The sequence below is a fragment of the Somniosus microcephalus genome, unplaced genomic scaffold (genome assembly GCF_052327205.1).
Source record: "Somniosus microcephalus isolate GS21.2 unplaced genomic scaffold, FLI_Smic_1.0 unresolved_chr9, whole genome shotgun sequence".
Classification (NCBI taxonomy): domain Eukaryota; kingdom Metazoa; phylum Chordata; class Chondrichthyes; order Squaliformes; family Somniosidae; genus Somniosus; species Somniosus microcephalus.
Window position 1 is genome coordinate 31,434,165 of NW_028225187.1, and position 10,631 is coordinate 31,444,795.

Consider the following 10,631-nt stretch of genomic DNA (forward strand, 5'->3'; position numbering starts at 1 on the left):
CAAAGTACCAGCAGGTCCTCGTGAGACCCTGGAACGTCAGTGGTCGGTCCGCTGACGAACATTGTGGAAGGATAGAATAAGCAGTGTGCTCCTCTCCACTCTGTTTTGCTATTTTCACTTACGTGTTTGGCGCAAACTTCGCCACAGACCCCTAATAAACTATGGGAGCAGATTCCCTTGGATGCCCTTGTCATCGCAGCGGGTGTGTTATATCATCACTGATCCATCACCCTGGCCGTGAGAATCTGGAGTCTTTGTAAATTCAGATGGTGACAACGGAGCAGGGGGCTTTGTTGGGGACAGAGCGATTTTGCTGCGACCAATTGTGGAGTTCACCGTGGTCATAATAGATGGTGAGACACGGCAGATAATGGCTAAAAGAGAAAAGAGCTATGGGAGGATCCCTGCTGAAATATAAGTCTTGTCCTGGTTGGAATTTCTGTTTCAGCACTTTATATTAAGCAGATTAAGATCTCCGCAAACAAAGCAGCGAGAGGAATTCCACAACAATATAGTAATGCTTCCTGCTCTAGTGTTCCACAATACAGCTGCTAGTTACCGTTAATTGTAGACGCCCCTCGTGGCGATTTGCGGTATTGCCTTGCTCCTATTAAAAAGCTCTGCTGTCTGTTTAACTCAGTGATAGGAAATGTTACCTGTCAATCCAGATTCTGCTTTCACAGAACTCTTCTCCAAACCTAAACTGAGGACTGACCCTGCAGTTGAAATATTTGAAACAATAACAATATTATTGAAACAATGCCGTACAGTAATGGGCTTCAATACTCATTTTACAAAAATGGCGAAGCTCTGATATTGACTTCATACAACACATTTAAGCTCACGGAGACAGCTTCTTTGAAGGACTCGGGGACTTACCTGTGTGAAGCAAATATTTCCTACCGCGTTGTGAAAAAGAGTGATGAGGTTTCCATTGCGGTTAAAGGTAAGGACAGCCAGCTGTAATTATAGTTGAATGAAAGAATTCTTCAGGGGATTATACTTAAATAAACATACGAGAGGGATCCAGTCTGGTAAAGGATTTACCCACAAGTTTATGACGTAATAATCAATTTTGAATGCAACCTGCTAAATGACAGCGCCACCTGGTTCTTACACTATCCATACATTTGCTGAAAACCGAAGTTTTAAAAGCTGCTACGTTTAAGGACCAGCGCCCACTCCCAGTGGGTAATAGTAGCTTCCTGAAATAGTGTGGAATTGGGCGATATTGAATTTATCTCCCATTATATGTCCCGACCGTTTTTGCATCCATTGATCTTCAATGGACAGGAATATCGCGCGTAGTGTAGAATTGGTGCAAGATTCGATGCCGTGCATTTTAACCCATAACCCCAAGGTAAAGTTACCTTCCCTGTTTCTAACTGGCATATTCAGCAGCGAGCAGAACCTGGTCAGGAACAGCAGGGTGATTAATCAGCCAATGCCTTACCACTTACTAGCCCCGGAAATCTTTTATAGTTGAAAACTCGGGGGTAAAATTTAACATTGAGAGCGCTAAAACTGAACGGCAGAAAATTGAATTGAAATTGGCCTGTGTTTATAAAGGGTGAGCAATCTGCTACCACCGGTTTTTTACCCCAGACAAACTTGAATTTTCACCCCCTCCAATTTCAGTAGCGGTGGATGCAAAATGCCCGAGGTCACTAACGTCTGTGCCTCTGGTGCCCGGGGATTCCTTCCCAATCTTTTAGATCCGACCAATCATAACTCGAGCTTCGCATTTTCAATGGAGCAGGCAATCTGAAAACAAGGTGGGAGTTATCAATCCTGTGTCGGCAGTGGATTTCAGAAAAATTGTATTGATAGTAGCTGAGCGTTTAACATGAAGGTCCTAAAATTTGCAGGTGCTGCCACAACGACCAAGGATATTTCAGTATTTAAGACCCGGGAGTAAAGCATCGCCTGGGCTGAGAGCAGAGTTCAAATGATGGGGTTGTGGGGTTGGGGTGTTGGGGGATAATCTCACAGGACCCGCAGGATGTTTCTTCCATTCATTTCAATGGAAGGGTTAACTTGTTCCCAAATCTAGCCACGACAGGATGTTCAGATCTCAAGTGATAACTGTGTCAATGTCCCGAACTGCATATTCCCGTGGCAGAGCGCAATCAAGGATTATTGAAAGCCTCTTTCTCTGAGCTGCTGTCGGCTTTTCATTCTTCTGCTCATTAACGTGAGCTGTCCAAACACATAAATTGTTAAGTCTGTGATGGATGTGGAACCCGGAAAATCCATGCATTATTCTATTTTATAGAGGTCTTCTCCATACCTACACTGAGGGCTGAGTCTGGAGCTCAATTATTTGTGGACCAACAGTTAAATCTCGCCTGTTTGGTTAAAATATTTCGATCCAATACTTCCTTGAGACTCGTATTTTACAATGATGGACAATCTCTCACTTCAGCGGCAGACAACAACTATTACATCAAGAAGACATCTCGGCCGGACGATTCGGGGAATTACTGGAGCGAAGCAACTACTTTGAACAGTGAGGTGAAGAAACTGAGTAATCAGGTTTCCGTTTCAGTCAGATGTGAGTACAATTTAAGACAATGTTATAACACTTTTAAAGAGAACATGAAAATCATAGAATACGGGTAGCGTACACCAGGGAAGTAAAAGTGTATTCACCAGGATAGACTTGAGGTATTGGGACTAACACTACCGGGTTAGCCATAGCTAAAGGTTATTTCATTAGTGGTTTTTAAATGCAAATTCCGAAATTGGGCGATTAGGGAAAGATATTTTCTCTGATTGCGAAGACAGGAAGGAGGGATCAGTAATGTATAATTATCATTAAAGCGGGAGGGTAGCGCTTAGAAGGACGTTCTTTATATAGACGAGTGCTGGAACATAGAATGATTTGCCAGGTGGAGCGGTGGAGTTAGATAGAATTTTACAGTGAACATGAGGCTAGTGGCAGTGCCCTCAGGCCTACTGATGTGCGCCTGTCACTGCCCTACAGAAACCAGCGTAAGCCCGTCCCAACATAGGCAGATCTCTTGCTAATGGATGAGAGAGTGTAGCTGAGGCCAGGAAGGTTTGGCGCACTCTTTCCTTATCGTCACAACGCAACTCGGGCACTGTGTGCCCTCTGGGAGGCTCAGAAAGCAAAAGGAGCTGGATGCACACCTTCCATAATCTGGTCGGAGGGGGGGATGGAATGCACTTCACAGAATCCGGTGGAGTTTCCTTCTGTTGAGATCAATGGAGTACATTTACGGTGAGTTCGGTAAGCAATAAGTGATCATTAGTGCTAGATTTTCTAATCCCTTATGTGCTCAGGCGTTGCTTAACCGTCGTTCCCAAAATAGTTTATTTTCAGTGTATCAAACTAAGAAGAGCTGGGCCAAATGGTGGGGAGCTGCTGCACGAGGATAGATTATCAATAAACCCCATTTACAACCATCAGTAAATTCAACACCACCCGACTGCTGTTTCCTTTCTGTTCTTCTTTTTCCCAGACTTGCCTGGAGTTGGGATTGGGGTTTTCTCGTGTCCAATGTATACGGGCTGTTGTGGAGCAGTTCTCAGTTTGAGTTAAGCATTTGTTAAGCTAAAACCGCCACATTTTGTTCCCAACATTAGATCGCAAAGTGGCCTTCAATGTCGACCCACCTTCGGTTTTGGAAGGAGGTGTTCTGAATCTGAATTGTTGGTTCAGAATGCATTATTGGAGGCATAAAGATGTTGGCTTTTACAAGGGCAATATAAGGATTCACTCAATGAAGTTGACCGATCGGAGAGCTCTGCATAGCATTAGAGTGAATAGTTCAAAAGACAGCAGATCATACCATTGCACTGTTGGCAATAAGGAATCACGAAGTGTTCATGTTCACGTTCAAGGTACGTCGGCAATATTTCAATTGGCGATATCGCTCTTGGATATTTATCCATATTACAGGTCCGAGAGGTTCTGAATCTGTCCACATTTATGCATAGCTGTGTGAGCTCGGAAGAATTTGTTCGTGTTAGGTCATAGAGGCCTTGAATTTCCGTTCGGCGGTTTCCTGCCGGTAGATGCCTCCAATCGGAAACAAATCTACGAACTTACCTGCTGGTTTGGAGAGCCCGAGGCTTCCGATCCTGGGCCTCTCCTGTTGGAAATGCGCAGAGGCCCAGGTATCCCAGGGGCACATACGGTTTGCAAGCGCTCCTGGGATCACGTGAGAAAGGCGAACAAATCAAAGAAGGGAATCCCCCTTCATACATTTGACAGGTCTGTAGGGACTGAACTGTCAAAAGTATGATTGGGAACCACATTTAAAAACACACTAAAACAGTAAATAAACTATTTAAAATTACAAAATTAAAATGAATTAAAATTCCATTTAATTAAATATTTTAAACATAATTTATAGAAAAAAAATTAAACATTTTTACTGGGCTATAAATAATTTACCGTTTCAAGAGTATTTCTAACTTATAAGTGAGTGATCAAATTTGTTATTTCTAACTTTCATCACTCTTATGCCTACTTTTACCAGTTGGACGAATTCTACAGCCTTTCAGCTGCCGGAAGTTGTGCAAACTCTCCAGCCACAGAGGCTCTTTTCTTGGGCAAGTGGATCATCTGTCAAGAGAATTCTTGACAGATCGCAGGTGCCGGTTTTAAGCGCATACCTGAAATCGGTACCTGCAAGGCCCCTATGGGTGAGTACACAGCTCGTATGCACCCGTGGGGGTTGGAAAACTTGGCCCATGATGGCTGTCTAACACCGTGCTACTTTAGCCAATAATTAACCCAGGGTGGGTCTCCTCCCGTGCTAACGCCGGCAGCTTTCTTTCTCCTCCCGCCCCACCTCAGAGGAGAATTTGGCGGCTTCCCATTACCAGCCTGTTACATCAAGAGGCTGACGGGGAGTATTCCACCACTAAACCGAAATATGATGGTGCCTCTCTCCCTAACAACCATGATGATGAGTTGACAAAATGCACCAGCAGGTACTCCTGAAAATTCAGTGGCGGGTCCGCTGATGGACTGTGTGGAAGGACACAATAAGCAGTGTGCTCCTCTCCCCTCTCTTTTGCCCTTTCCACTTACCTGTTTGGCATAAGCTTAATCACAGGCTCCTAATAAAATCTGTACGCTAATGCCGTTGGATGTCCTTATCATCGCAACGGGTGAGTTATATCATCACTGATCCATCACCCTGGCCGGGAGAATCGGGAGTCTTTTTAATTTCAGATGGTGACAGCTGAGCTGGGGGCTGGCTAGGGACAGAGCAATGTAGCTGTGGATATTGGTGGAGTTCACCCTGGTCATACTAGATGGTGAAGACGCAGCAGAGAATGGCTAAAAGAGAAAAGATCTAAGGGAGGATATTCCTGCTGATAATTAAGCCTTGCCCAGTATGGAATTCCGGTTTCAGCAGAATAAATTAAGCAGGTTAAGTTCTCCGCAAACAAAGCAGCGAGAGGAAATCCATAAAAACATAATAATGCTTCCTGCTCTAGTGATCCACAATACAGCTGCTGGTTACCATTAAGTATAGGCGCCCATCGTGGCTATTCTCTAGATGTAATCTCTCCAAATTTGCAGACAACACAAAGCTTGCTGGGCGTGTGTGCTATGAGGAGGATGCCAAGAAACTCCAGGCTGATTTGGAGAGATTGGGTGATTGGGCAAAAGCGTGGCAGATGCAATATAACGTGGATAAATGTGAGGTTATCCACTTTGGTGGCAAAAACAGGAAGGCAGATTATTATCTGAATCGCAATAGATTGGGAGAAGGGGAAGTGCAACGAGACCTGTGTGTCCTTGTGCACCAGTCGCTGAAGGTAAGCATGCAGGTGCAGCAGGTGGTTAAGAAGGGAATTGGCATGTTGGCCTTCGTAGCGAGATGGTTTGAGTACAGGAACAAGGATGTCTTGCTGCAGTTATACAGGGCCGTGGTGAGACCACACCTTGAGTATTGTGTGCAGTTTTGGTCAGCTTATCTGAGGAAGGATCACAGATCACAGAAACCCCACAGTGCAGATAGAGGCCATTTCGGCACATATCCCACCCAATCCCCGTAACCCCTACACCAAAACATATCCCCATTTAATCCCCCTAACACTAAGGGTCAATTTATCATAGCCAATCAACCTAACCCGCCATGGAAGGAGTTCAGCGAAGATTCACCAGGCTGATACCTGGGATGGCAGGAATGACGTATGAGGAGAGATTGGGTCGATTGGGCTTGTCCTTGCTGGAGTTTAGAAGAATGAGAGGGGATCTCATTGAAACTTATAAAATTCTGACGGGACTGGACAGACTAGATGCAGGAAGAATGTTCCCGATGGTCGGGCAGTCCAGAACCAGGGGTCACATTCTAAGGATAAGGGGTAAGCCATTTAGGACAGCAATGAGGAGGAATTTCATCACCCAGAGAGTGGTGAACCTGTGGAATTCTCTGCCACAGAAGGCAGTAGAGGCCAATTCATTAAATATATTCAAGAAGGAGTTGTATATATTTCTTAAGGCTAAAGGGATCAAGGGGTATGGGGATAAAGCAGTGACCAGGTACTGAATTTGGTTGATCGGCCATGATCGCATTGAATGGCGGAGAAGGCTCGTGGGGCCGAATGCCAACTCCTGCTCCTATCTTCTATGTTTCTATGTTTCTCGGTATTGGCTTGCTCTTATTATCAATCTCTGCTATTTGTTTAACACAGTGATAGGAACTGTTACCTATCAATCCATATTCTGTTTTCACAGAACTCTTCACCAAACCTAAACTGAGGTCTGAGCCTGCAGTTGAAATACTTGAGGGAGACCAGTTAAAATTCATCTGTTTTATTGAAAATATACCGTCAAATATTTGCTTAAAATATTCATTTTACAAAAATGGCACAGCTCTGATCTTGACCCCATACTACAAATATATTCTCACTGAGGCAGCTTCATTGAAGGACTCAGGGACTTACCAGTGCGTAGCAAATGCTTTCGACTTTGGTGTGAAAAAGAAGAGTGATGAGGTTTACATTTCGGTAACAGGTATGGACATCCAGCTTTAATTATTGTTCATCTTTCATTTAAAGAATTCTTCAGGGCATTATAGTTAAGTAACCATACGGGAGGGATCCGGTCTGGTAAAGGGTTAACCCTCAAGTTTATCGGGTATAAATCAATTTGAATGCAATCTTTTCAAATCTTATCACCACGTGGCTCTTATACAATCCTTACATTTGCTGAAAACCGCATTTGTAGGAGCTGCAAAATTTGAAGTCCAGTGCCCACTCTCAGTGGGTAACATTAGCTTCCTTCAGTAGTGTGGAAATGGGCGATTATGAAATTGCCTCCCATTATTTGTCCCGCCCGTTTTTGCTTCCCATCATCTTCAGCAGACAGGAAAATCGTGCGTGGTGTACAATTGGCGCAAGCTTCGATATTGGAAATTTTACCCCATGGCTCCAAGGTAAAGATACTTGCTCTGTTTCTGTCTGGCTGAATGAGAAACCAGCAGAACCTGGTCAGGAATAGCAGGGTGTTTAATCAGACAAAGCCTTAGCACTTACGAGTCCCGGAAATCTTTGATAGTTGAATACTCGGGGGTAAAATTTAACTTTGAGAGCGCAGTAGCGGATCAGCAGACAATGGAATTGAAATTTGCCTGTGTTTATAACGGGAGGCCAATCTGCGACCACCGGTTTTGCACCCCATCGAAATTTGAAATTTCACCCCGTCCAATTTCAGTAGAGGTGGAAGAGGATGAGGAAAAACGCCCGAGGTCACTAAAGTGTGAGCCTTTGATGCCCAGGAATTCCGTTTCCACTCCGTTAGATCCGGTCAATCATAACGCTATCTTTGCATTTTCTATGGAGCAGGCAATCTGATGACAAGGTGGGAGTTATCGATCCTGTGTTGGGAGTGGATTTCCAAAGAATGGCATTGTCAGTTGCTGAGCTTCTAGCATGAATGTCGCAAAGTTTGCAGGCGCTGCAACAATGACGAAGGAGACTTCAATATTTAAGGCCTGGGCGCAAAGCATCATCTAGGCAGAGAGCTGAGTTAAAATTCTGGATCAGGGGCGCGTTCTGGTGTTGTGGGCTAATCTCACAGGACCCGCAGGATGTGTCTTCCACTCAATGTTCCAAAGATTAACATTTGCTGCACAAATCCGAAATTGTAATGTCTGTGATAGTTGTGGAATCTGTCAAATCCATAATTCGTTCTATTTTATAGAGCTCTTCTCCGAACCTACTTTGCGGGCTGATTCTGGAGCTCAATTATTTGAGGGCCAACAGATAAAACTCGCCTGTTTGGTAGAAATATTTCGATCCAATTCTTCCTTGAGACTCGTATTTTACAAAGATGGACAACCTCTCAATTCAGCGGCAGACCACAGCTATTACATCAGGGAAGCATCTCGGCCGGAAGATTCGGGGATTTACCGGTGTGAAGCAACTACTTTGAACCGTGAGGTGAAGAAACTGAGTAATCAGGTTTCAGTTTCAGTCAGACGTGAGTACAATTTAAGATAATTGTTTATCACTTTTAAAGAGAACAGGAAAATCATAGAGAACGAGTAACGCTGATTCAACAGATGATGCCAGGGAATGGAAATTTTATTCAACAGGATAGACTTGAGCCACTGGGACTAACACGGGTTTGCCATGCCTAAGAGTTATTTCATCAGTGCTTAGTACATGCCAATTGCGAGATAGGGCGATTAGGGAAAGCTATTCCCTCTGTTTGCGAAGACAGGAAGGAGGATCAGTAAAGTATAATTATCACTAAAAGCGAGAGGGTAGCGCTTACGTGAACATTTTATGTGTAGCTGACTGCTGGAAAGTAGAATTATTTGTCAGGTGGAACGGTGAAGTTAGATACCACTGCATTTAGGTAGAGTAATGTTTATGGTATTGGAATAGTGCAGAGTTCCTGCTTTTCACTAGCAGAGTCAGGAGGAATAAGGACCAGGCCAACATAGTAGGGTGGCCATAAGTGGATTGCAGTAGGAATCATTGTCGTTCCAGGATCAGGCTTTCCTCTATTAATTCCACCTACTGCTAAAGTAGGAGAGGGAGACGGGCGCCCAATATTGGTGTGGTAACCTATATGTCGAGCCTTCTTTATTATGATGAGAACCCTATTTCACTTTGAAAGTAATGCTACAAATTCTGCAAAAGCAATGTAATTAACAATTTGCAGGAATCCCAGTGTCAAAACCGGAACTGGCAATCAGCCCTGGTGAAGAGTTAATAGAAGGAGACACAGCGTCGTTAACCTGCTCAGTGTTCAACGGTTCTACCCTGATTACTTACATTTTCTACAAAGACCCGGATAAAGAACTCCTCCGTGAGGAGTCCAACCTAACCGAAATTAATTACCAAATCAGTGAAATCAACCAAAGCACCCAAGGGGATTATAGTTGCGGTGTTTCAAACAAAGCGACAGGACGTCCTCTGCAAAGCGATGTTGTTACAGTTTCAGTGATAGGTGAGTTATTATAAGTACCCCTGAGGCAGAACGAAACAAGTGGCTCAAAGTCAGATGAGCCCGGTAATCACTGCTTGTGCCATCAGCTTGGATGGTGTAACATTTTCTTTGACATTCCTCTATGTGAAGTGAGGCACTGCACCATTTACATTAAACAGGTGAATTACTAAAAAGAACTAGAATGTCATCTGATCGCATCAAGTATTGGTCTATAAACTGCAACAGTTATTTGTAGGTTTAAAAAGGCCGATCAGTATGTTTAATTGACAAATTGAGGGAAGTAATACGGATAATTTAAGGACTCAAAACTTAATGCCATAGGTAGTAGTTTCTGGGCTATATGTTTTAGACCACCATTTCTCGACAGTTGTTGCTAATATATTTGTATTCGTTTATGTGATGTGGGTATCTCTGGCAATGCCAGAATTTATTGCCTATCCCTAATTGCCCTTGAGAAGGTAGTGCTGAGCGGCCTTCTTGAACCGTTGCTGTCCGTGTGTTGACGGTACTCCCGTAGTGCTGTGAGGGAGGGAGTTCCAGGAATTTGACGCAGTGACGATGAAGGATCGGCGATAAACTTTTAAATCAGGATGGTAGATGATTTGTAAAGGATCTTACAGGTGCGGAGTCCCCATGCCTCTTCTGCTCTTGTCCTTCTAAATGGAAGAAGTATCGGGTTTGGGAGGTGCTGCCGAAGAAGTCTTGGCATGTTGCTGCAGTGCATCTTGTAGATGGTGCACACTGCAGCCATGATACGCTGGTGGTGGAGGGAGTGAATTTGTTACTTGTTGGATGATGTGCCAATCAAGGAGGCTGCTTTGTACTGGCTGGTGTCGAGCTTCTTGAGTGTTGTTGGAGCTGCACTTATCCAGGCAAGTGGAGAGTATTCCGTCACACGACTTCACAGAAATCACAGAAACCCCACAGTGCAGATAGAGGCCATTTCGGCCCATCGAGCCTGCACCGACACATATCCCACCCGATCCCCGTAACCCCTACACCAACACATATCCCACCCTATCCCCGTAACCCCACATATTTAATCCCCCTAACACTAAGGGTCAATTTATCATAGCCAATCAACCTAACCCGCACATCTTTGGACTGTGGGAGGAAACCGGAGCACCCGGAGGAAACCAACGCAAACACGGGGAGAATGTGCAAACTCCACACAGACAGTCGC

General features: G+C 44.3%; 1 protein-coding gene across 1 annotated transcript; it reads left to right on the forward strand.

The window, feature by feature from the left end:
* Positions 1–35: 35 nt before the first annotated feature.
* LOC147085027 (Fc receptor-like protein 5) lies at positions 36–9,132 on the forward strand. The gene is made up of 5 exons (XM_085979731.1): positions 36–946; positions 2,276–2,554; positions 3,610–3,867; positions 6,725–7,003; positions 8,192–9,132. The coding sequence occupies exons 1-5, from the start codon at positions 760–762 to the stop codon at positions 8,488–8,490; spliced, it is 1,302 nt and encodes a 433-aa protein (XP_085835857.1). The 5' UTR covers positions 36–759; the 3' UTR covers positions 8,491–9,132.
* The last annotated feature ends 1,499 nt before the right edge of the window (positions 9,133–10,631 follow it).